Here is a 27727-nt window from a genome sequence, read left to right on the forward strand (position 1 = left end):
TCCATGTCTTGATATCCATCTTGCCTCCTCCATATCTTCTGTGGTTGTGACTCCAGTGCTGTATATTTTATATGTTTCTATTTTTAAATGTATGTCTCTTTGCATATCTGTTAATAAACTGATCAATTTTACACAGTCTGGTTCTATTTTGTTGGAGTTTGTATTTAAGGCGGACCAGCTGTGGCTGAGTACCATTATTGCTGGTTTTTGTTGGTATAATAACATGCTGGAGTAGACCCCAAATGTACCTTTTCATAATGGCTAAAAGGAAAAAAAGCCCACAAAATGTTGTTAGGCAATTTCTCCCGAGTATGGAAATACCCCATATGTGGCCCTTAACTGTTGCCTTGAAATACGACAGGGCCCCGAATTGAGAGAGCACCATGTGCATTTAAGACCTAAATTAGGGATTTGCATAGGGATGGACCATAGGGATGGAATGACACTTGCCTTCCGATACTAAAATTACCCTACGGCAGTGCGCCTCCAGCTGTTGCGAAACTCCCAGCATGTCTGGACAGTCAATGGTTGTCCAGCAATACTGGGAGTTGTTGTTTTTCAACAGCTGGAGGCTCCGTTTTGGAAACAGTGCCATACCAGATGTTTTTCATTTTTATTGGGGGGGGGGGGGGGACTATGTAGGGGTATGTGTATATGTAGTGTTTTAGTTTTTATTTTGTGTAGGTGTAGTGTAGTGTTTTTAGGGTAGATTCACACGGGCTGGGGTTCACAGCGAATTTCTCGCTGGGAGTTTGAGCTGCATCTCAAACTTGCAGCGAGAAACTCACTGTAAACCCCCGCTCATGTGAATGTACCCTCTACAAACTACAACTCCCAGCATGCCAACTGGCTGTCCTTGCATGCTGGGGGTTGTGGTTATATAACAGTGTTTCACAACCAGTGCGCCTCCAGCTGTTGCAAAACTACAATTCCCAGCATGTACGGTCTGTCAATGCATGCTGGGAGTTGTAGTTTGCAACAGCTGGAGGCACACTGGTTGCGGAACACTGAGTTAGGTAACAAACTCTGTGTTTCGCAACCAATGTGCCTTCAGCTGTTGCACAACTATAACTCTCAGCATGCACTTTCAGCCGAAGAAAATGCTGGGACTTGTAGTTATGCAACAGCTGAAGGCACACTACTGCAACTCCCAGCATACCCTTTTGCTGTCAGTGCATGCTGGAGGTTTTAGTTATGCAACAGCTAGAGGAACACTTTTTCATAGAAAAAATGTTCCTCCAGCTGTTGCATAACTACAACCCCCAGCATGCACAAACTACCAAAGGGCATGCTGGGAGTTGTAGTTGTGCCTTCTACTGTTGCATAACAACAACTCCCAGCATGCACAAAAGGGCATGCTGGGAGTTGTTGCTAGGTAACAGCAGGAGGCATGGCCTTACCTCCTGCTGCTACTCTGCCAGTTCCTGCCTGACACGGCACTATCACCCTTTTTTACTGGGTCACCAGGACCCGATTGATCCGGAATCGCCGCAAATCGCCGATCTGAATTGATTGGCGATTTACGCCGATCGGCAACATGGGGGGGGGGTCTCAGGACTCCCCCAGGGGTTTGCACAGGGTGAATGGAAGTTCAAGGAGTGGTCCCTCTGGAAGATCTGTACTGTAGAACAGAGGTCTGCAAGGCAAAGGGAATCCAATAAAAGAGACTTGTTCAACTTCCAAGTGAAGAAAGGTTTTTGCAGGGAGTGAAGAGTTAAATGAAAGGAGATATGTGCATGGTCAGATTAGAGGATAGAACCAATGGAACCCTGTACAGTATGGGGAAGGAGATCATTGAAGCAAAAAATTATCTATACGGCTATATGAATTCTGGGGGTTGGAATAGAAAGTTTAGTCTTTAACATTAGTGTTCGCTATGCGCCAAGCATCACAGAGTTGTAGGGAATGCAATTTACGAAGAACAGCAGTTAGTTTATTCCAAGAGATAGAAGAAGAGCCAGAAAGGTTAAGTTCTGGGTGAAGAGGAACATTGAAATCCCCGCCCAGAAGGATACAACCTGTTTCAAAAGAGGTAAGAGAACTGAGAGTAGAGAGAAAAAAAAGAGGTCTGGTCTCTATTTGGGGCGTATATGGAAGCTATAGTTATTGTCTGGCTGGCAATGTCAAAGTATAAAAATAAAAAATGAGCCTCTGTATCTGCAGGAGCACCTTAACTGGGACAGACTTGTGAAATCCAATGGACACCCCTCAAGACCATGAACCCGAGGGTCCAAAGGCGGGGTAGAGGGGGATATAGGCACCTGAGGAACATCAAGATTCTTACGTGAACCGTGCAAACACTGGATCAAGAGTCAGTACCACTTGAGTAAGATAACAAGTCCTCAGAGTAAGAGGAATGACCCACCATGATATGTTTCTTTGGGGTCCGCAATACATTTTTTTTACCTGGCGGACTTCTACCCCATGATGAGGATGGTAAGGTATCATTGTCATCTGAGTCCATAACTCAGGATTCTGCCCCTGAGGATAGGTCAGGAAGTCGGTGCTTAGAGGCAGCTAAAACAACTGGGGCCCAATAGTAGTAGTGTAGTCAGGAGAACAGTGTCCACGGTCTCAAAGCACTCCCCCCCTAGGTGACAGGACAGGTGTGGATGAAGGGATCAGGTCCTGTGGAAATTGAGCAACATCAGATATAGCAGCAGTCTGAGCTGTCTCCGGAGAGGCAGCGCTCACATCAGGAGCTGGGGAGGAGAGTGATGACATCATTACTGCCATTTCAAGCTGCACAGACGCGGTCAGAGAAGTAGGCCCTGTCACGAACCGACACAAGTGGGTGGTAGGGTTATTTATAAAATCACTATTTGTCTACACTAGACCGAAAATAATGATAAAAAATTCCTCTTACACCACCCAATTAAAAGGTATTGCTGCCACCACCTGTCAATTTCACGCCGACAGGAAGCTATCAATCCAATCTGGATATGCTACAATTCCCAAATATAATCTACTATCCCCAATAGTATATAAAGACAGGAAAAAGATTAATCCAAATCTTTAATGTAGCCGAACAGGTAAGTAAATTCAACACTATAACTTAACTCTCTTCAAGGACAAAGTATGTCCGTTTTACCAGACATAAGGCGGGACTTAATAAATGAATGATTTATTATGAAAGAAAAATATTCACAGTAAATATAAAACAGATATTTTACAAGACAAAGTTTCAACACACAGAAAAAAAAATGGGAAAAAACTGGAATCTTTACTTACAAAAAGTTACAGAGTTCTATTCCATGGGGTCTGGTAGGAAATGGCATCCAAAATTAGATCTTGTCCCCATGCAAGTCCCTCCCCCTGCACTTAGAAGCAGTGATCTGCAACCTGTGGCCCTGCAGCTGGTGCAGAACTACAATGCCGAGAGGCTGTCAGGCCATGCTGGGAGTTATAGTTCTACACTAGAGCTACAGGTGGCTGATCAAAGCTATATTGATATTCATTGCTTACATAAAGCTCTGTTTACATTTAGTCTTCGTTGCTATAGTCATATGCAGCAAGACCTCCCACAAACTACAACTCCCATCATGCAGAGAGCCACAGGTTGGGGAATAGTGCAATAACTAATAGGAAATCCCCACCTTCACCACACCCTGGGTTTATAGCAGCTCTGACACCAGGGTGAATGTACTACAAGAAGCAGTGGAGGACACAGTATATAAACGAGCATAAACCTAGATGCGGATGAACCTAAGTCCCTTTCGCTCCCCATGCACACACAGTTAGTTGGCCAAGTTGCAGTAATAAGTTTCCATGAAGGGGTGGCGGGTGTACTCTCACCTGCACTGCAGACTCTCCTCTAGGGTAACTGCTCGAGTGCCCATTGGAGAAATTGCACTTCTGCTGCCCGTACCATGTACAGTCTGTCACTCATAGCGGCCACTAGGATGGCAAGTGGCTAGGGGGTGAGGTTGGAGAAGGGGTTCATACACAAGAATCTTGTTGTTTCTTCAGCCATGCTAAACTGTATAGTTTTATATACCCTAAGGGCCTGGTTTTAGCCACTATGCGGCTGCAGGCCCATCGCTAAAGGACAGGAAAACCAAGCAATTGCTTGGGGCCCTGAGCTGGTGCTTTTTGTGCTTTCTATAAGGCTATAGAGAGCCTTAGGTGGCTGCAGCACTCCTGGTCACCTCCCGAGTTCCTCCCCTTCCCTGTAGTATTGCCGAGCTCCTCTTCCTCCTGGCTGTCAGTCCGGCTGGTTACCGCTCCTTACAGGAACAGGAGATTCAGTTTCCTGTTCCTAGCCGGACTGACAGGAAGTGTACACTTAGTGCTCACTTCCTTTCAGTCCAGCCGGGAACATGAAACTGAATCTCCTGTTCCCGGACTGAGTGACAGCCAGGAGGTAGAGGAACTCGGCCACACTACAGGGTCCAGGGAAAGAGCAGGAGGAGGTAACTGAGAACATAGGTAGGGTAGGGAGGGGAAAAAAACATAGAGGGGGCAGTAAGAAGGACACAGGGAGGGGAAATAAGAAGGACAGGGGGAGTAAGAAGTAAGAGGCTTTACGTGCGTAAGGTGGGGAGGGGGTGGGGGGGCTCCTCCATGTCTATTATCTAGCATGTCTAGCACTCTAGACTGAGCAAAGATCTGCAACCTGTGGCTCTGCACCTTGGGCAGAACCACAACTCACAGCACGCCCTGACAAGCTGTCAGGGCATACTAGGAGTTATAATTCTATACTAGAGCCACAGGTTGCAGGGGAGTCTGGGACACACGTGGGGCTTCAGGTGTTTGTGCCCAAGCCACGCCCAAACCAATTATCAACAAAGATTTCTTTCGGCAAAATGACGATAGCACCATTTACAGTTGATGTCCGGTTGCCAAAATATTGGTGCATCCTTTGCGGCTATATGTGCCTAAGCTTTTTCCTGTAGATGGTTGCCTGCTTGTTCTGCTTCAGCTTTTGGAGTCTTACTTTTGGCAATGTTCTTCCATTCTGTAGTCCGCACAGAGATTTTCCGATGTTTGCGGGCACGCAGGACCGCACAGGAATGCATCTCATACACTCATATGCATTCCGTGCGGTGTCCGCAGAAAAAATTGAACAGGTTCATTCTTTCTGCAGACATGGAAAATAAAATTTTGCATCTGGCATGGAAGTTGTGCCATGTTCCTAGTGCAAAAGAACCCTGTTAAATCCAACAGGATTGTGCTGTAGCGGAATTCCACACGGAAATTCCGACGTGTGAACAGAGGCTCATGGTGGGTTCTTTCCACTACTAACCATGAGAAGGCTGCACACATTGGGGGAGATTTATCAAAACCTGTCCATAGGAAAAGTTGTTGAGTTTTCCATAGCAATCAATCAGATCCCTTCATTTTTCAGAGGCCTTTTCAAAAATGAAAGAAACAATCTGATTGGTTGCTATGGGCCAATCAGCAACTTTTCCTCTGGACAGGTTTTGATAAATCTCCCCATTGCCATTTTACTCCTATTTACCATAGCCCTCAATACTGACTGCTTTGTTGCTTTGTGTAATCAGCTGTGTCCTGTACCAGTAGTGTATATACTCAGCAGCTTATATTATTGGTCAGGAAGTAAAGATGATTTAGCACATATTATAGCTTTTTTTCTTCATATATGTAAATTGGGGACATATGTTACCTCTTATTTTCTTTATTCCCTGTTTCCTTATCAATGCACAAGTACATCTTTTACCTGGCTACTGCTTCTGTCTTTTTTATGTGTTTTTATATGTCTGTTTGTTTTTTTGTGTCAAACAATAAAATTTGTATTCTTTAAGATTTATTTGGAGTCTTGTGTTTAGTGATAGGTTTATTTCACATAGACTCTCATTATATTTCGCCCCCTTTACCAGTTATATATATTGCCTATAGTATTGCCTATAGTACTGACTTTGGCTCAAGAACTGCAGTGGCAGTTTTCAGAAAAATGCCACAAAAAAAAAAACTGTATGGAAATCTAGCCTAAGGGTAGGGTCACCCGTAACGGATCCGCAGCGTATTTTACGCTGCGGATCTGCCGGTGACCCGACTCATTTTGTGCCTCCAGCTGTTGCCATCCCCCCCTTCCCCTGCCTCGTCCTGTCCCTGGCTTGCTCACATCGGCAATCCGCGCAGCCGCACAGCCGCACAGGGGACCTGCTAGTCGCTGAGTCCACTCTGCCATCGCAGAGCAGCCACTATGTCTGAGTGCACTGTGCATATCTGAGGTTCCAGGTACCCAAATTCAAACAGTGTTATTTTCTTGCTGCACCTCCTGGTTCCTGAGATATAGGGGTTTTACTCCTTGACTGACTATCTGTACCTCTCACAAAATAGACAGATTGGTGGGAACTTAATTGCTAAATTGGGTGTGAATAGCAGGCTGAACAGGTGTGATTAGGAGCTTCTTAATCACATATCTCCAAACATGATTCACGGCACCCATATGACAAATAAAAAATAAAAATAGCCAACCAAATAATAGCCAACCAAATAGTAAAACATCTACTGTATATTTCTATATTTCAGGAAACCAGGAACATGGCTAAAAAGTATCAATTTGAAGCCTTTAGACAAAAGGCTTCAAATTGATATATTTAACTCAAGTTTTTTGGACTGATCACAGTAATTCTTAACTTATTTAATTTTAATTTGGCAACCATGAAATTAGGATTATAAATAAAAGGATATCATAACCAAATCTCAGCTTATCTTCAAGCTTCAGGGTAACATAGCTTTGTTCAGGAATCCGGGTATCATTCACAAATGTCTGAAAAGATCAAAATGATTAATCAAACACCAAAAGTACACACAGGACTTCCTTTCAATAACTTCTGTGGTCAATCACAGCACAGCACATAATCCTCTCTACCATATAATGACATGACATAGTGCTGGTACTGTGCAATTTACACAGTTCAATACTATAAATTGTATGTGACGGGGGACTGCTTCCTTTCAAACCCAGTGCATCAGTAACCCCTTCTTCATGGACTGTGTTTATTATCCCCAGCACATTGCCCTTTCACCAGCAGTATGTTAAGCATTCCCCTGTAGCGCCGCATCAAAAAAAAGTATTTAACCCCTTAAGGATCAGGCCCATTTTGGCCTTAAGGACCACAGAGTTTTTTGCACATCTGACCATTGTCACTTTAAGCATTAGTAACTCTGGGATGCTTTTACCTTTCATTCTGATTCCGAGAATGTTTCTTCATGACATATTCTACTTTATGTTAGTGGTAACATTTCATCATTTCTTGGTGAAGAAATGATCACTGCTTGTAAGGAAAATAGACATTCCAAATAAATTATATATTGATTCACATATACAAAATGTCTCCTTTATGATTACATCATAAAGTTGACATGTTTTTACTTTTGGAAGACATCAGAGGGCTTCACAGTACAGCAGCAATTTTCCAATTTTTCACAAAATTTTCAAAATCTGAATTTTTCAGGGACCAGTTCGGTTTTGAAGTGGATTTGAAGGGCCTTCATATTAGAAATACTCAATAAATGACCCCATTATAAAAACTGCACCCCTTAAAGTATTCAAAATGACATTCAGTAAGTGTGTTAACCCTTTAGGTGTTTCACAGGAGTAGCAGCAAAGTGAAGGAGAAAATTCTAAATCTTCATTATTTACACTCACATGTTCTTGTAAATCCAGTTTTTGAATTTTTACAAGGGGTAAAAGGAGAGAAATCTTCCTAAAATTTGTAACCCAATTTCTCTCGAGTAAGGAAATACCTCATATGTGTATGTAAAGTGTTTGGCGGGCGCAGTAGAGGCCTCTGAAGCATAGGAGCGACACTGGGATTTTGGAGAGTGAGTCTTTCCGAAATGGTTTTTTGGGGGGATGGCACATTTAGGAAGCCAGGACAGCAAAAAAAAAAAAAACACATGGCATACTATTTTGGAAACTACATCCATCAAGGAACGTAACAAGGGCTACAGTGAGCCTTAAAGAAGATATCCCATGCAGCAAAGAAAAAAAAAATACCAAGCCATTCCATAGTATATTCACCTTCCATCTCTCTGACATGTTTGTGATTTTTTTTCCGGCCCCCGTTCACCGGCTATTCAGCTCATAAATTCCAGTTACTTCCTGGTTATGGTGGCTATGCCTGTGATCTCAAAGACTACATTTCCCTGCATGCACTGCTCACATTTCCTACTCTCAGCTGCCTGAGCAGAGAGCTTGTTACCACCCCTAACTTATGTTAGTCACTCCCACAGCTCTGCTAGCTCACTCCCACATAACACTGAGCTCCAATCATAGCCTTATACAGCAGGGTGGCCACGAGGAAACAAACTAATCTCAGTGCTCAGAGAGAAGGACCCTGGAGTTGAAGCTGCAGTTTTACACTGTAAAATCACTCCCTCCCCCTCCTCCTCTCAGTGAAACAGATTTACAGTGGCACAATCACCTCCCCCTGCTCTGCCCTGCACTCCTCTCTCGCCAGTGCTCAGTGTGACAGCTCTACTCTCCCTCCCCTCCATTCTCAGTGTGACAGCTCTACTCTCTCTCCCCAGGGCTCAGTGTGACAGCTCTACTATCCCTCCCCTCCATTCTCAGTGTGACAGCTCTACTCTCTCTTCCCAGTGCTCAGTGTGACATCTCTAACTGGCAGCTCCCTCCCCTCCCCCCTCTCCTCCGTTCTCAGTGTAAAAACATTAGCAAGGAGAGGGGAGAGAATCAGCCTGTTTGCTGGGGCTGCTATAATCTGAATCAGCCGGCATATAGGCAGTGCTGCTAAGCCAATCACTGCAGAACAGAGGGAGGACAGTGTGAATATTCATCAGATGGGAGGGACTAAGGCCGAGCACAGGGAGCTCTCTGCAGCACAGAGGTTTTTTGGGTAATTGTCACGTCACGGCCCCCCGGGATGCTGCTGATAACAGGTCGAAAGTCATGAAAACCTGGAACAGCTGAATTTCCTGTCAGACAGAAGAATGCAGAAAAAGCTTGTTTATAAGCAGTATTGGTAATGGAAGTGATTTACAAACCTATATAACTTTACCTTCTGCACTAAAAGCTGAACAATTTTTTACTGTGAGACTTGTCCTTTAACACCCCACAGGTGTTTGACGACTTTTCATTAAATTTGGATGTGTAAATGAATTATTTTTTCTCTAAAATGCTGATTTTCCCCCAAATTTTACATTTATACAAGGGGTAATAGTAGAAAATGCCCCTCAAAATTTGTAACACCATTTCTTCTGAGTATGGAAATACCCCATGTGTGGACGCCAAGTGCACTGCTGGCGCACTACAATGCTCAGAAGAGAAGGAGCGCTATTGAGCTTTCGGAGAGTGAATTTGTTTGGAATGGGAGTCAGATGCCATGTGCGTTTACAAAGCCCCCCGTGGTGTCAGAACAGGCGACCCCCACACATGTGACCCCATTTTGGAAACTACACCCCTCACAGAATGTAATAAGGGGTGCAGTGAGTATTTACACCCCACTGGCACTTGACACATCTTTGGAACAGTGGGCAGTGCAAATGAAAAATTACATTTTTCATTTTCACGGACAACTGTACCAAAAATCTGTCAGACACCTGTGGGGCGTAAATGCTCACTGTACCCCTTACTACATTAACCCCTTAAGGACCAAGGACGTACCGGTACGTCCTTGGTCCTGCTCTCCTGATATAACGCGGGGTTACACAGTAACCCCGCATCATATCACGGCGGGCCCGGCATCATAGTGAAGCCGGGACCCGCCTCTAATAGCGCGCAGCGCCGGTCGCGGTGCCGCGTGCTATTAACCCTTTAGCCGCGCACTCAGAGCTGAGCCGCGCGGCTAAAAGCGACAGGGAAAGTTGCCGGCTAGCTCAGTGGGCTGTTCGGGATAGCCGTGGCGAAATCGCGGCATCCCGAACAGCTTACAGGACAGCGGGAGGGCCCCTACCTGCCTCCTCGCTGTCCGATCGCCGAATGACTGCTCAGTGCCTGAGATCCAGGCATGAGCAGTCATGCGGCAGAATCGTCGATCACTGGTTTCCTATGAGAAACCAGTGATCAATGATGAAGGTCAGTGTGTGCAGTGTTATAGGTCCCTATGGGACCTATAATACTGCAAAAAAAAGTGAATAAAGATCATATAACTCCTCCCCTTTTAAAAGTTTGAATCACCCCCCTTTTCCAATAAAAAAAAACCACAGTGTAAATAAAAATAAAAATAAACATATATGGTATCACCACGTGCGGAAATGTCCGATTTATAAAAATATATAATTAATTAAACCGCTCAGTCAATGGCGTGCACGCAAAAAAATTCCAAAGTCCAAAATAGTGCATTTTTGGTCACTTTTTATATAATTTAAAAATGAATAAAAAGCGATCAATAAGTCCTATCAATGCAAAAATTGTACCGTTAAAAACTTCAGATCACAGCGCAAAAAATGAGCTCTCATACCGCCCCATACACGGAAAAATAAAAAAGTTATAGGGGTCAGAAGATGACAATTTTAAACGTATTAATTTTCCTGCATGTAGTTACGATTTTAATCATATGGGCCTACAGAATAAAGATAAGGTGTCATTTTTACCGTAAAATGTACTACGTAGAAACGGAAGCCCCCAAAAGTTACAAAATGGCGGGTTTTTTTCAATTTTGTCGCACAATGATTTTTTTTTCCGTTTCACTGTTGATTTTTGTTTTCATTATAAAGTAGAATTGGTGGCGCAAAAAATAAGCCATCATATGGATTTTTAGGTGCAAAATTGAAAGAGTTATGATTTTTTAAAGGCAAGGAGCAAAATACGAAAATGCAAAAACGGAAAAAACCCCGGTCCTTAAGGGGTTAAGTGAGGGGTGTAGTTTCCAAAATGGGGTCACATGTGCATGTCCATTGTTCTTGCACTATGGGGGCTTTGTAAACACACATGGCCTTCAATTTTAGACACATTCTCTCTACAAAATCCCAATGGCGCTCCCTCTCTTCTGAGCATTGTACTTCGCCCGCAGAGCACGTAACATCCACATATGGGGTATTTTCTTACTCAGAGGAAATGGGGTTACAAATTTTGGGGGGCTTTTTTCCTATTTTCCCTTGTGAAAATGTAAAATTTAGGGTGACAACAGCATTTTAGTGAAAAAATTATTATTTTTTATTTTTCTTACCAACTTTAATGTAAATTCTTCAAACACCTGTGGGGTGTTAAGGCTCATTATACCCCTTGTTACGTTCTGTGAGGGGTGTAGTTTCCAAAATGGGGTCACATGTGGGTATTTATTCTTTTGCATTTATGTCAGAACCGCTGTAAAATTAGCCACCCCTGTGCAAATCACCAATTTAGGCTTCAAATGTACATAGTGCGCTCTCACTCCTGAGCCTTGTTGTGCATCCGCAGAGCATTTTATGCCCACATATGGGGTATTTCTGTACTCAAGAGAAATTGCGTTACAAATTTTGTTTTTTTTTTTTTGCTTTTACCGCTTGTGAAAATATAAAGTATGGGGCAACATCAGTATGTTAGTGTAAAAAAAATAATTTTTTTACACTAACAGGCTGGTGTAGACTACAAGTTTTCCTTTTCATAAGGGGTAAAAGGAGAAAAAGCCCCCCAAAATTTGTAGTGCAATTTCTCCCGAGTACGGAAATACCCCATATGTGGCCCTAAACTGCTTCCTTGAAATACGACAGGGCTCTGAAGTGAGAGAGCACATGCGCATTTGAGGACTAAATTAGGGATTGCATAGGGGTGGACATAGGGTGGAAACAGGGTGCCTCCAGCTGTTGGTAAACTCCCAGGATGCCTGGACAGTCAGTGGCTGTCCGGAAATGCTGGGAGTTGTTGTTTTGCAACAGCTGGAGGCTCCGTTTTGGAAACACTGCCGTACAATAAGTTTTAAATTTTTATTGGGGGGGACAGTGTAAGGGGGTGTATATGTAGTGTTTTACCCTTTATTATGTGTTAGTGTAGTGTTTTTAGGGTACATTCGCACTGGCGGGTTACGGTGAGTATCCCACTAGGAGTTTGCGGTGCAGCGAAAAATTTGCCGCAGCTCAAACTTGAAGCAGGGAACTTACTGTAAATCTGCCTATGTGAATGTACCCTGTACATTCACATAGGCAGTGAATGTACCCTGGCAAACCTCCAGCTATTTCAAAACTACAACTCCCAGCATGTACTGACATACCTTGCATGCTGGGAGTTGTACTTTTGCAACAGCTGGAGGCACACTGGTTGGAAAACCTTCAGTTAGGTTCTGTTACCTAACTCAGTATTTTCTAACCAGTGTGCCTCCAGCTGTTGCAAAACTACAACTCCCAGCATGTACTGATCACCGAAGGGCATGCTGGGAGATGTAGTTATACAACAGCTGTAGGTACGCAACTACAACTCCCAGCATGCCGAGACAGCTGTTTGCTGTTTGGGCATGCTGGGATTTGCAGTTTTGCAACATCTGGAGGGCTATAGTTTAGAGACCATTGCACAGTGATCTCCAAACTGTTACCCTCGAGATGTTGCAAAACTAGAAATCCCAGCATGCCCAGACAGCAAACTTCTGTGTGAGCATGCTAGGAGTTGTAGTTTTGCAAGATCTAGAGGGATCCAGTTTAGAGACCACTGTATAGTGGTCTTAAATTGTAGCCCTCTAGCTGTTACAAAACTACAACTCCCAGCATGCCCCAACAGCTGTCTGGGCATGCTGGGAGTTGTAGTTTTGCAACATCTGGAGGGCTACAGTATAGAGACCACTGTATAGTGGTCTCAGACTGTAGCCCTCCAGATGTTGCTAGGCAACTCACCAGCTTCTGTACGATCCAGGGAGCCGCATAGCCGTCCTCTTCTGCCGCCTGCTGCCACCGCCGATCGTGTCCCACTGCCATCGCCGATGGGTAAGTGGACTTCGGCGCCCGGTCCTCTGTCGTTTCCCCGTCCTGCCCCGCCTATTGTGGGTGGGCAGAACAGGGAAACCGAATGTTATCCGCCCCCCGATCTGCTTTTGGTCATCGCGTCTATACGACCAATAGCAGGGATAAGAGGGGTGTCACCCCTGCCACCTCACTCCTATCCCTTCAGGTAGATCGTGGGTGTCTTAGACAACCGCGATCCCCCTTATATTCCGGTTCACCATAGACCCGTATCATCCGGAATAGGCGCAAATCGCAAATGTGAATTCACTTGCAATTTAGACCGAAATTCTCCATGACGTACGCGTACGTCCTTGGTCCTTAAGTACCAGGGAGCTAGGACGTACGCGTACGTCCATAGTCCTTAACAGGTTAAAAAAAAATCTAAAAGGAGATAACCACCAAAGCAAGAAAGCCACCTCAGCCATTATCAGCTTCCTGACAACCACCAGCAGATGCAAAATGACCGTTGAGGGTCGGGAAAATGCCTTACTAAAACATTATTACATAGAGAAATAGGACTTTAAAAAATCCCTCTTTTTAAGCAAGTTGATAAAATCACTATACCCTATTTTTAAGCACTAATTTTGAAAATATATATTTTTTTAATGTACAAATTATGATGCTTAAACTTACCCCATTAAGACTACCTAAGTCTTTGACTAAATGTTCATCAGTAGAGGCTTCATAGTTGATAACCGCATGTTGCTTGTCCACACTTCTTGACTGTAAAAATAAAATAGTTGAAATAGAATTATTTACATGAAATAAAATAAATTTATATAAGGATATATATATATATATATATATATATATATATATATATATATATATATATTTAACAACTAGAAGGGAAACCGCACTACTGGATATGCAGGCGGGTGCACGCTGGCCGAGCCCGGGTCAGGACTCCCACAGAAACCAGTATAATAGAAACAACAGCACTCCACATCAGATGCCGCAAGGTTCCAACCATCTCACACCGTCTGAGACGGTTGGAAGGTGCTGCATCTGAAGAATAAAGCCTAACACACACTCATCTTACATTAGAGTGCTGCTGTTTCTATTATACTGGTTATATATAATCATTAGGTTTCTTGGATAAACATGTAGTTAAAGGGATTACCCAGGAATTGAAAAACAGAGCTTTTTTCTTTTAAAAACTTCTCCCTGTCTGTCTCCAGGTTAGGTGTGATTCTGCAGCTCAGTTCCATTGAAGTGAATGGAGCCAACGTGTAATACCACAGCAACCTGGAGACAGACAGGGAGCTGTTTTTGAAAGAAAAAAAGCTCCGATTCCTGGATAGCCCCTTTAAAATTATCCTAAATTATATAATGTTATGGCATATGAACAGTTTTATAAATCAGTTTTTACCTTGGTAGTACACCACTCCTGTTCCAGAGGTATAGTTCTATATCTATATTTCTGCACTTTAACTAAAAATTCAAGAGTGTATTAGCACTAATATTCACACTCCTCCCTCAACCTAGCATTCACAGCCTTTTTTTAAAATAAAGTTCATGTCTCGCAAACTATTCAGTGGAAAGTGCAGATAGTCAACCAGTAGGAGGGTTAACAACAAAATTGAATGAGACACCAAAGGCTATAAAATTATATTGAAAAAATTTTAAACAGACTAAAGGTTAAAGTAATAATGCAATTTATTTTACTTATTATAATCATAATAATTTTTAAAAGCCAATAACTGTTTAAAATAAAAAGTGTCTTTTCCTTGCAGTGATGGTGAGTCTGAACACACTAAAGCCAAATCACTGGTCTCTCCTGTTAGCTATCACTGAGGCCAGTGGTTGATAGCCGGGTGCCCAGGCAAGTCATCAGAGTAAGGCTGGGTTCACACTACGTTTTCTCCCATACGGGAGCGCATACGGCAGGGGGGAGCTAAAACCTCGCGCTCCCGTATGCCTTCGTATGCGCTCCCGTATGTCATTCATTTCAATGAGCCGGCCGGAGTGAAACGTTCGGTCCGGTCGGCTCATTTTTGCACCGTATGCGCTTTTACAACCGGACCTAAAACTGTGGTCAACCACGGTTTGAGGTCCGGTCGTAAAAGCGCATACGGCGCAAAAATGAGCCGACCGGACTGAACGTTTCACTCTGGCCGGCTCATTGAAATGAATGACATACGGGAGCGCGAGGTTTTAGCTCCCCCCTGCCGTATGCGCTCCCGTATGGGAGAAAACGTAGTGTGAACCCACCCTAATACTTAAAGCATGTCATGCAGAGAAGTAAATAAAGCCTTTTGGGAGTACTAGAGCACAGGCACCTGACACAGTAAATCTCAAACAAGTGAGTATACCTTATTTTTCGATTTTGAACATATTAACAGGCTTTTAAAATACAGGGTGGGCCATTTATATGGATACAACTTAATAAAATGGGAATGGTTGGTGATATTAACTTCCTGTTTGTGGCACATTAGTATATGTAAGGGGGGAAACTTTTCAAGATGGGTGGTGACCATGGCAGCCATTTTGAATCCAATTTTTGTTTTTTCAATAGGAAGAGGGTCATGTGACATATCAAACTTATTGGGAATTTCACAAAATAAGACACTGGTGTGCTTGGTTTATTCTTTCATGAGTTATTTACAAGTTTCTGACCACTTATAAAATGTGTTCAATGTGCTGTCCTTTGTGTTGGATTGTCAATGCAACCCTCTTCTCCCACTCTTCACACACTGATAGCTACACCGCAGGAGAAATGCTAGCACAGGCTTCCAGTATCCGTAGTTTCAGGTGCTGCACATCTCGTATCTTCACAGCAAAGACAATTGCCTTCAGATGACCCCAAAGATAAAAGTATAAGGGGGTCAGATCGGGAGACTTTGGGGGCCATTCAACTGTCCCACAAAGACCAATCCACTTTCCAGGAAACTGTTCATCTAGGGATGCTCGGACCCGACACCCATAATGTGGTGCTGCACAATCTTGCTGGAAAAACTCAGGGAATGTGCCAGCTTCAGTGCATAAAGAGGGAAACACATCATCATGTAGCAATTTTGCATATCCAGTGGCCTTGAGGTCTCCATTGATGAAGAAGGGCCCCACTATCTTTGTACCCCATATACCATACCATCAATTTTTGTGTTCCAACAGTCTAGGAGGGATCTATCCAATATGGGTTAGTGTCAGACCAATAGCGGTGGTTTTGTTTGTTAACTTCACCTTTCACATAAAAGTTTGCATCATCACTGAACAAAATCTTCTGTGTAAACTGAAGGTCCTGTTCCAATTTTTTTTTGCCCATTCTGCAAATTCAGTGCACTGATCTGGGTCATCCTCATTGAGATGCTGCAGTAGCTGGAGTTTGTAAGGGTGCCATTTGTGAGTAGCTAATATCCGCCGAAGGGATGTTCGACTAATACCACTCTCCAGTGACATGCGGCGAGTGCTACGCTGTGGGCTCTAGCTGAATGAAGCTAGGACAGCCACTGATGTTTCTTCATTTGTGACAGATTTCATGCGTCCACATTTTGGCAAATCCAACAATGAACCAGTTTCACGAAACTTAGCAAGCAGTTTGCTAACTGTAGCATGGTAGATGGGTGGTCTAGTAGGGTGTCTTGCATTGAAATCTGCTGCAATGACCCGGTTACTGCGTTCACCAGACATCAACACAATTTATTTCCGCTCCTCACGTGTTAACCTCGACGACATGTCAATGGCTGTAAACAAAGAGAAACTTGTAAATAACTCATGAAAGAATAAAGTTACATTAAAACCAAGCACACCATTGTTTTTCTTGTGAAATTCCCAATAAGTTTGATGTGTCACATGACTCTCTTCCTATCGAAGAAGCAAAAGTTGGATTCAAAATGGCTGACTTCAAAATGGCCGCCATGGTCACCACCCATCTTGAAAAGTTTCCCCCCTCAAATATACTAATGTGCCACAAACAGGAAGTTAATATCACCAACCAATCCCATTATATTAAGGGGTATCCATATAAATGCCCACCCTGTAATTCAGATAACCCATTTAATTGTATAAGAGTACTTTCACATAGGTTGAAAGTCTGCCTGTTTTTTTTATTGGGTATGCATTCCTCATAAATATGTTGTTATGCTTCGTTGCAGAGCAAGCAGACCTTCAGTGGACGTTAGAGCTGATGCCACATTTCCTTAGAAAGTTTTTAACTTTGGCCAGATTCCATTGGAGGCATTTGACAACCTTATCTCCTTACAGGTTTCAAACTACTTGATCATCTTTAGCAATACATTTACTATTAATGGCTATGGTCAATAGAGGGTTAAAAATTTACAATATGGTTGTCCAAATTTTGTTTCGATTACAACTTTTATTTATGATTTTTGGGAATTAGGGTTATACATACCTGCCTCTCCAGTTCCATGTTGGTAAATGTGGCATTTCTGGAATTGTGAGAGGCGCAAACCACATAAACTGGAAGGAATTGCAGTACATTGTAATGCCTAGTCCAATCCCATTTCGCTACAGGTTGAAGAAGGCATTCAGTCTGTGGCTAATTTCTTAAAATATATAATGTAAGCACCTATGTAAGCAGCAGCCTCTGCATTAGGATGGCATTACTTTAACTACAAAAGGTACTTTTCAGTGGTCCTGATGGCAGAGGCTGACACTAGTTAACAAGCATGTTGTGATCGAACTTGGCACCTATGGTAGTACTGGGAAATTCAGGTTGTATGAGTGGATGACACGTTCATGGACTACTTCATGAAACCTGAAGGTGTCATGCCCATGCATAATGCCCACATCAGTACCTAGTGAAGTATCCCACATTAATAGATATCCCATTATGACCACCACCCTGAAGACTTAATTCATATTTTCTTCGGACAATGTCTTTCATCAGAAATTGTATATATGTTTAGAGATTTTTTTATTTTTTATTTTATTTATTCGTTGGTTTTGAAATTTTTTTTACCAAATGAGCAATTTTTTATTGTTTTCTTAAACCAAAAGACTGGCCTTCCAAATCAAATTTCCATCTTCTAATGCATCTTTGAAACTACATAACTCCACAGACATTATTTTACCCAAAACACACCCAGTGAAGCAAAATGTTCTTCAGTATTTATAAAGTTGATTAAGCAGTACTAAAACTACTTTTGAAGCTCAAAATACACTTTTAATAAAATGTTGCTTTATTGGGTTCAGCTGTACATACAACAGGTTAGGGACAACATCAGAATGACCCATGGTCTATTTCATGTGAAACCATGACTGTGATTAACAATTTTTCATTTTGAACTGTTAATAGGCTAAAAAAAAAAAAAAAGATTTTTAGAACATGATGCATTCTAGTCTATTTTAAACGGAAAAATGCATTGGTGCTGAATTTATCAAAAGCGAATTTTCAGCGACAAGTCGCATCAGCTGAAGGTAAGCTGAAATGTCAGACCATACTGAAGCAGGTTTAAATACAGTCTAATGCATAGGTCCCGAAGTCTGTGCACAGAATTTATCAAGAGCCGTGCGCCTTTTGATATAATAGCCGCACAATAGACCAGCCTAATGCTCTGTAGTTTGGTCTATATTGATGCAGGACATAGACAGCTTTGATAAATCTCCCCTAATGTGTGTGTGTGTGTGTGTGAGTGTGTGTATGTATGTTCCAGCATCACGTCCAAACGGCTAAAGATATTAACATGAAACTTGGCACACATGTTACTTATATGTCAACAACAAACATAGGATAGGTAATTTAACCCTTACTCACCCCCATTTGCCAGGGTCTGTTGGGTTTTTGTTTAAAGTCCCATACAAGTCTATGGGAAATGTTACCGCATAACTTCCAAACGGCTGGAGATATTGTGATAATACTTGGTCACATGTTACTTATATGTCCACTGAAAATATAGGATAGTTAATTTAACCCTTAACTACCCCCATTTGTCAGGGTCGGGGTTTTAGTTTTAACCTCTTCAGGACCCATGACGTATGCATACGTCTTCACACCCTGGGTCTTAAGGACCCATGACGTATGCATACGTCATGGCGTTTTCCGGTCTCTGCCGCTCGCCGGGCAGAGATCGGAACTGGATGCCTGCTGAAATCCTTCAGCAGGCATCCAGGGCAAACGCCAAGGGGGGCCATGTAGGCCCCCCATGTCGGCGATCGCCGCAAATCGCAAGGGAAATCGCCCTTGCGATCTGCGCCGATACCGGGCTGATCGGGTCTCTGGGACCCGACCGCCCGGTAATTTCGCATGATCCCGGCTGTCACAGACAGCCAGGACCATGCTAACGTATAGGAGCGAGGTGGCAAGCCGGCCACCTCCTCCTATACCCTGCGATCTGTCGGTTAGTTAACCGACCAATCGCAGGAGGGGGGGCGGTTACTTCCTCCCGTCCTGCCCGGCCCCTGAAAGTCCGGAGAGAACGGGAGGAAGACCGGAGGACACGGCGGGGGACGGGGGAGTAATGGGGACCGGCCCCGGTACTTACCTCGTCCCTGAAGACCCGGATCCCGGCGAGGAAGATGGCGGCGGCGGCGACAGGTGAGTATATCTTCAGCCGCGGTCGGGCCCTTTACAGCAATGCACGTCGCCGTAAAGCGACATGCATTGCTGTAATAAGACCCTGTAAACTACAACTCCCAGCATGCCCAGACAGCCCTTGGCGTCTGGGCATGCTGGGAGTTGCAGTTTTGCAACATCTGGAGGTCCACAGTTTGGAGACCACTGTGCCCTTCCAGATGTTGCAAAACTACACATCCTCAGCATGCCCTTACTCTCCAGGCATGCTGGGAGTTGTAGTTCTGTAACATCTGGCCCTTCAGATGTTGCAGAACTACAACTCCCAGCATGCCTGGACAGTTTTGGCATACTGGGAGTTCTAGTTTTGCAACATCTGGAAGGGCACAGATTGGGAACCACTGTATTAGTGGTCTGCAAACTGTAGTCCTCCAGATGTTGCAAAACTACAACTCCAAGCATGCTGGGAGTTGTAGTTCGGCAACATCTGGCTCTAAAGATGTTGCCGAACTACTACTCCCAGCATGCCTGAGAATGTTTGGGAGTTGTGGTTTTGCAACAGCTGGAGGCACACTGGTTGGGAAACATTGTTTCCTAACTCAGTGTTTCCCAACCCGTGTGCCTCCAGCTGTTGCAAAACCACAACTCCCAAACATTCTCAGGCATGCTGGGAGTAGTAGTTTTGCAACAGCTGGAGGTCCCCCCCCCCCCCCCCTGTGAATGTACAGGGTACATTCACATGGGCAGGGGGCTTACAGTGAGTATCGGGCTGCAAGTTTGCGATGCAGCAAATTTTGCGCGGCAGCTCAAACTCGCTGTAACCCCCCGCCCGTGTGACTGTGCCCTAAAAACACTACACACCACTACACTAACACAAAATAAAATAAAAAGTAAAAAACACTACATATACACATACCCCTACACAGTCCCCGCCCCTCCCCAATAAAAATGAAAAACGCCTGGTACGCCACGGTTTCCAAAATGGAGCCCCCAGCTGTTGCAAAACAACTCCCAGTATTGCCAGACAGCCGTTGACTGTCCAGGCATGCTGGGAGTTTTGCAACAGCTGGAGGCACCCTGTTTGGGAATCACTGGCGTAGAATACCCCTATGTCCACCCCTATGCAAATCCCTAATTCAGGCCTCAAATGCGCATGGCGCTCTCACTTTGGAGCCCTGTCGTATTTCAAGGCAACAGTTTAGGGTCACATATGGGGTATTGCCGTACTCGGGAGAAATTGACTAACAAATCTTGGGGGTCTTTTTCTCCTTTCACCCCTTATGAAAAGGTGAAGTTGGGGTCTACACCAGCATGTTAGTGTAAAAAAATAAACTTTTTACACTAACATGCTGGTGTTGCCCTATACTTTTCATTTTGACAAGAGGTAAAGGGGAAAAAAGCGCCACAAAATTTGTAACACAATTTCTCCCGAGTACGGAGATACCCCATATGTGGGCGTAAAGTGTTCTGGGGGCGCACAACAAGGCCCAGAAGGGAGAGTGCGCCATGTACATTTGAGGTGATTTGCACAGGGGTGGCTGATTGTTACAGCGGTTTTGACAAACGCAAAAAAAAACAAAACCCCACGTGACCCCATTTCGGAAACTACACCCCTCACGGAATGTAATGAGGGGTGCAGTGAGAATTTACACCCCACAGGTGTCTGACAGATCTTTGGAACAGTGGGCTGTGCAAATTAAAAATGTTGTACAGCCCACTGTTCCAAAGATATGACAGACACCAGTGGGGGGTAAATGCTCATTTTATGCCTTGTTACGTTCCTCAAGGGGTCTAGTTTCCAAAATGGTATGCCATGTGGGGGTTATTTTGCTGTCCTGGCACCATATGGGCTTCCTAAATGCGACATGCCCCCCGAGCAAAATTTGCTCTCAAAAAGCCAAATATGACTCCTTCTCTTCTGAGCATTGTAGTTCGCCCGTAGTGCACTTCAGGTCAACTTATGGGGTACCTCCATAATCAGAAGAGATGTGGTTACAAATTTTGGGGGGTATTTTCTGCTATTAACCCTTGCAAAAATGTGAAATTTGGGGGGAAACACACATTTTAGTGATTTTTTTTATTTTTTTTTTTACGTATGCAAAAGTGGTGAAACCCCTGTGGGGTATTAAGGCTCACTTTATTCCTTGTTACGTACCTCAAGGGGTCTAGTTTCCAAAATGGTATGCCATTTGGGGGATTTTTGCTGTTCTGGCACCATAGGGGCTTCCTAAATGCAACATGCCTCCCAAAAACCATTTCAAAAAAACGTACTCTCCAAAATCCCCTTGTCGCTCCTTCGCTTCTGAGCCCTCTACTGCGCCCACCGAACACTTTACATAGACATATGAGGTATGTGCTTACTCGAGAGAAATTGGGCTACAAATATAAGTATACATTTTCTCCTTTTTCCCCTTGTAAAAATTCAAAAATTGGGTCTACAAGAACATGCGAGTGTAAAAAATGGAGAAAGTGAATTTTCTCCTTCACTTTGCTGTTATTCCTGTGAAACACCTAAAGGGTTAAAACACGGACTGAATGTCATTTTGAATACTCTGGGGGGTGCAGTTTTTATAATGGGGTCATTTGTGGGGTATTTCTAATATGAAGACCCTTCAAATCCACTTCAAACCTGAACTGGTCCATGAAAAATTGTGAGTTTGGAAATTTTGTGAAAAATTGGAAAATTGCTGCTGAACTTTGAAGCCCTCTGGTGACTTCCAAAAGTAAAAACACGTAAATTTTATGATGCAAACATAAAATAGACATATTGTATATGTGAATAAAAAAAAAATTATTTGGAATATCCATTTTCCTTACAAGCAGAGAGCTTCAAAGTTAAAAAAATGCAAAATTTTCAAATTTTTCATAAAATGTTGGGATTTTTCACCAAGAAAGGATGCAAGATACCACAAAATTTTACCACTATGTTAAAGTAGAATATGTCACGAAAAAACAATCTCGGAATCAGAATGATAACTAAAAGCATTCCAGAGTTATTAATGTTTAAAGTGACAGTGGTCAGAATTGCAAAAAATGGCCGGGTCCTGAGGTGTAAAATGGCTGGGTCCTTAAGGGGTTAAAGTCCCATGCAAATCAATGGGAAATGTATGTTCCCACATAACTTTCGTAAGCTGGAGATATTTCAATACCTGGTACACATATTACGGGTCGGGATATGAGGTCGGGATATGAGGACGAGATAGGAGGACGGGATTGGAGGATGGGATAGCAGGACGGGATAGGAGGACGGGATAGGAGGACGGGATAGGAGGACAGGATAGGAGGACAGGATAGGAGGTCGAGAAAGGAGGATGGGATAGGAGGACTGGATAGGAGGACGGGATAGGAAGTCGGAATAGGAGGTCGAGATAGGAGGTCGAGAAAGGAGGACGGGGTAGGAGGTCGGAATAGGAGGTCGGGATGGGAGGTCTGGATAGGAGGATGGGATGGGAAGACGGGATAGAAGGACGGTATAGGAGGTCGGGATAGCAGGTCGGGATAGCAAGTCGGGATATGACAACAATATATGAGGACGGGATATGAAGTCAAAAGCTTCCTCTGTTGATTTTCCTCCACAACAAGGATTAGGAAGGAAAATCCATGCAACGCCGGGTACTCAGCTAGTTGTTAAATAAAGACACAAACACAGGGTTTGACAATCAAGGAATTAAGTTTAATAATTACAAAAACAGATTAGAAAATCTCTTGTGATTCAACAGCTGCCCTATCGCATTCCCAATCCCTGCCCCTAAACTTAACAACTAAAAAAACTGAACTATCAATGGGAAAAAGAAGAGAGGATAATGGGCAGAAAAACTAATGAATCAGTCTGGAAAAAAATGGATATGACCAACAACCTGGAGAAAGAAGTAGGAGGAGCACGTCACAGGCAGGTGACTATTCAGAGGATGTTGATAAAATCTTTGGGGAGAATTAGTCAAGAGATTTAGGGTATGTTCACACTGAGGAATTGGGGCGGAAATCACACTGAAGATTTCCGCACCAAAACACAGTTTTTTTCCGCTCAGGATTAGCAGCGATTTCGCGCGGAATTGAAATACAGGTTTCATGCGGAGGAGGAGTATGAAGTATTTCTATTCATAAAAAAATAAATTCCGCGCCAATTCCGCGTGGAAATACTTCTGACTGAAAAAAATAAATAACATTGATCTCTATGGGAGAACGACGCTGATTCCGCCTGAAAGAAAGAAAATGTTCTTTCTTCAAGCGGAACAGACTTCCTCGTCAGAATTCTGCTTGAGGAAATTCCTCAGTGTGAACTGAGGGGCAGAAATTCTGTACAACTTTATGAGGATTTCACTAATGAATGATTTGGAGAGGAAAAAGCGAGCAGAATTATTCGGGGAAATTCCTCTCCAATTCCTCAGTGTTAACATACCCTTAGACTTTTTTATTTTTTTATTATTGCTGTGGTTAGGCGCAAGAAGTCACACGAGCATTGCATGCGACTTTTTTGCGCATTTTCATTGCACAGATCATTGAGAAATTACAGTTGACAGTCAAATCTGTCTTTGCAGATGCAATGGTCAGGAATTTATCATTATGACTTTCTATAAAAAGTTTCACAAAAAGTTGCAAACTTCTATAAAACTGCAAATCTACACCAGCCCAGACCTGGCTTAGGGTATGTTCACACTGGTTAAGATGTTTGCAGAATTCTCGCTGATTAAATCCGCTCAAAATGACGTTTTTTTTCCCGCACGGAATCTGCATGGAATTTTGCGGAATTTGCGCAGAATTCAAGCTGAATTCCACGCGGAAATGAAAGGGGATAGGACACACAATAATGCGCGAATTCCGCGCAAATTCCACACGGAAGCGTGGCAGACTGCCAAAAATTTTTACATTTACTTCTATGGAGTTACAAGCCGAATTCCGCATGAAGAACGAACATGTTCATTCTTCATGCGGAACGGAATTCTGTAACAGAATTCCGCTAGCGGAATTTCCTCAGTATGAACTGAGGAGAGGAATGTTAACTACATACTATGGGGTATGGCACTGCTGAATTCATTGGAGAGAAATAAGCGAGCAGAATTACTCACTGAAATTCCTCTCCAAACCCTCAGTGTGAACATACTAGGCTAGGTTTCCACACAGGTTTTTCTCTGGAATTTTTAACTGCCACTGCAGCTTTTGAGCCAAAGCCAAAAGTGTATTCAAAAGGAATGAAAAATATATAAGAAGGATTTTTCCTTCTTGCTGGATTCACTTCTGACATTGGCCCAAAAACTGCAGTGCCAGTTTTCAAAAAAACTAAAAGAAAATGCCAAAAAAACCTCTGTTCCTGAATCGGGATCTTCATCAGGCATACATTTCCATAGAATACAGTTACATTTATAGTCTCAGAAAATTGATGACCACTTCCGGAGAACCGGAAAGCAACGTGTCACTGAGATCAGAATGACGCTAATCTAAAGTATTTGTGCAATAAATACAATGAGTTTATAAGATAAACATACTAGTATTAATAAAATCCTCAGGAATTAACAATATTTATAATTAAAACATTTCTTAGTTAAGAACCTAGAGAATGAATGAATGAAAAACAGTACCTAAAAACAACCATTGGGTGGCAGTGTTGTAGTGCATAAATGTGGAAGGAAACGTTATGTGGTGTTGATGCTCAGAAACCACCACTAGATGGCAATATAACCCTGATTTCCTACATTTGTATTTTTCACATACGGATTGAAGTGGCATTCGCAGGAGAGGAAGGATTATTTAGAAGACTCCAGCTGAATGCATAAAAGGACGTCTAATGGGTGAGTGGTAAAAGAATTTATAGATATAATAACAATGGTAATAATTATTTTGTTATGTATAGTTTTGTAGAAAAAGTAAACCTGTCTTTTATTTATTATTTGTTATAATTTTTTATCATTTTATTCATAGAAAGAGCATGATATAATATTGTGTATTTATAGAATAACTTCAGACAGTTCATTGAGGCCATCGGGAACCAAGGTTTCCATTCTGTTTATCCAATATACTTCTTTACGTTTTAATTGCTCAAATCTATTAGAGACATTTTGTGGTATAACCTCCAGAGGGGTAATAGTGATAGGATTTTTTGTTTCAGGATGGACTTGTGTAAACCAATAAATTGAGGCCAAAAACAAACAAGGTATAAACCACTGTTCGGTGCCCAAAAATACTAGAAAACCTATATAGATGCACCAAACTGACACAATATTATGAGTAAATATAAATCTTTATTATAATCAGATAAGATAAAACATGATAAAAAATCAGCAGCAGTTAGAAAGAAAACGACTCCGAACACAGATATTAAATAATGTCCAATAGGCACATGGACTGGCACATAAATATAGGTATACAATACTCAATGAAAAGTGGACTTAAAAACAAGCCACAGTACATGTATATATATAAAGAATACACCTAGAGGTGCCTAAGTAAACCCAGTACACTAATGTAAACAAGAAGGACATATAAAGAAGTATAGCTAGTATAGTGTCATTTGCCCAGTGCTATCGGCAGTATGAATACAGGGAGACAAGGATGTTGCCCATACATATCTGAGGGGAAACAAACCACCTCGGTAAAAGTTGGAGCATCGGTTGTCCCTGAAAAAAGTTTTATTGAACATATAAGACTGTCCATGCACCTAGCCAACTGACACCCAGCTATACTTACAAAGGTCGGGAGCCTACCCCTACGTCGTTTCGCTCACTTGCTTCCTCAGGGAGTGTCATATGGAGGGTAAACGGAAGTATATATATATGATATCGACCAATCAAACAAGTTCTATAAGAATTAAATACCTGGTACAGCTGTGCGCGCTGTAAGCGTGACATGTAATGGTCTGCGTCATCTTGTCTTCAACCGCGCATGCGCACGGCACCACCGGAGTGCGTACGTATTGACGTCACCACGATGGTAGCGGGCGCACGCGCAGTGAACACAAGAAGCTGGAACTGGTAAGGGAAAATCCAACGCATGTGCAGACAGGTAAATAAGCTGCGCGTGCGTGGAGAGGATAAGCCCGTATTCAACGGGCGCATGTAACCAAATAGTGGTAATAAGGGGAGCGCTATATTAAGAACATAGACAACACAAACCACATGTAGTGATGACAAGAATGTGCAAAGTGCTCGTGCCCAAAATAAAATAAAGTGATCATGCTCGTGAAAAAGTGAAACATAATAAAAACACAGAGTAAAATGTAGTAATAATATCACATGATGAGGAATAAATTTGTAAAAAATGACACATAAATATATAATGGATAAAGTGCATGTGTGCATATGCAAATATGTGCATGTAGGTGTATCCATATTGAGTGTACTTATACATAATTATGTGTAAAATGAATAGGTGAATGATGAAGTGTATTACAAAAATATTTATAATAATACATAATCACAATGTGGTGTTGAGTCGGTGCATATAGTCCCGCGCTGAACTCAAAATCCGCAGATATGCCAGGTACCTGAGATGAAAAAGAAAAGAGAAAGAAAAAGGAAGAAAGAAAGAAACAGAAAGAAAGAAAGAAAAACCAGGATAAAGATATAGATAAGCCAGGGAACGGAAAAGAAAAGAGGGGAGAAAAGAAGAAAAAAAGAAGAAAAAAGAAAAGATACAAATGAGGAAGAGAAAATAAGAAAGAACAAAAAGAATATAAAACCAATTAGTCCATAAAATCTCAAAGAGTAATGATAAAACCAACCACAGACCAGACGTGGTCAGTACAATAATAAATGAAATATACATATGAAGATAAAGATAAAAATATGGGGAACAACCATGATTACAAGAATGGAGCATAATTATTGTGCTCGTTGAGGCCAAAGGGGATAACAGTTTTTAAATCAAAAATCCACCGGGTTTCCCTCTGTGCCAAAATACGCTTCCAGTCTCCCCCTCTGGGTCCCACAATCACCCTATCGATTCCTCTTACCTTCAATAAATGTCCATTGCATGCATGATGCTCTTTAAAGTGCCTAGCCAATGTCTTGAGTTTAGTGACATCCTGTTCATTCTTGGCTGCTTCGATGCTCAGAACATGTTCTCTTACTCTTCTCCGTAGCTCCCTAGAGGTCAAACCCACATAGATCAAATTGCAGGGACAGATAGCATAGTAGACAACCCCAGTAGAACAACAATCTATAGCGTGGGTGATTTTATACTTTTTGGACCCTGTGGAGTCCCAAAAGTCTGTGGCCCTTTCAATGTTGGGACAAGCCACACATCCCCCACATGGTTTGCACTCCCATTTGGGGCCCCTTGTTCCGAAAATGCCTTTCATAGATGGTTTTTTATGGTGGCTGTGCACAAGTATATCTTTTAAATTTCTTGCACGTCTATATGTAATAGATGGCTTAGTGGTTAAATACTGTGCAATAACTGGATCCATTTGCAAAACGGACC

At 42.6% G+C, this 27727-nt stretch overlaps 1 protein-coding gene across 1 annotated transcript in view; it reads right to left on the bottom strand.

Annotated features, from left to right (window-relative positions):
* CEP170 (centrosomal protein 170) overlaps positions 1–27727 on the bottom strand; it is a 539078-nt gene that overhangs the window by 409212 nt on the left and 102139 nt on the right. Inside the window, exons 3-4 of the mRNA XM_056566907.1 lie at positions 13474–13563; positions 6658–6736 (exon numbers count right to left, since the gene is read on the bottom strand). Coding sequence (XP_056422882.1) covers positions 6658–6736; positions 13474–13563 — 169 coding nt within the window. The remainder of the gene's footprint in view (positions 1–6657; positions 6737–13473; positions 13564–27727) is intronic.

The sequence above is a fragment of the Hyla sarda genome, chromosome 3 (genome assembly GCF_029499605.1).
Source record: "Hyla sarda isolate aHylSar1 chromosome 3, aHylSar1.hap1, whole genome shotgun sequence".
In the NCBI taxonomy this organism is placed as follows: Eukaryota; Metazoa; Chordata; class Amphibia; order Anura; family Hylidae; genus Hyla; species Hyla sarda.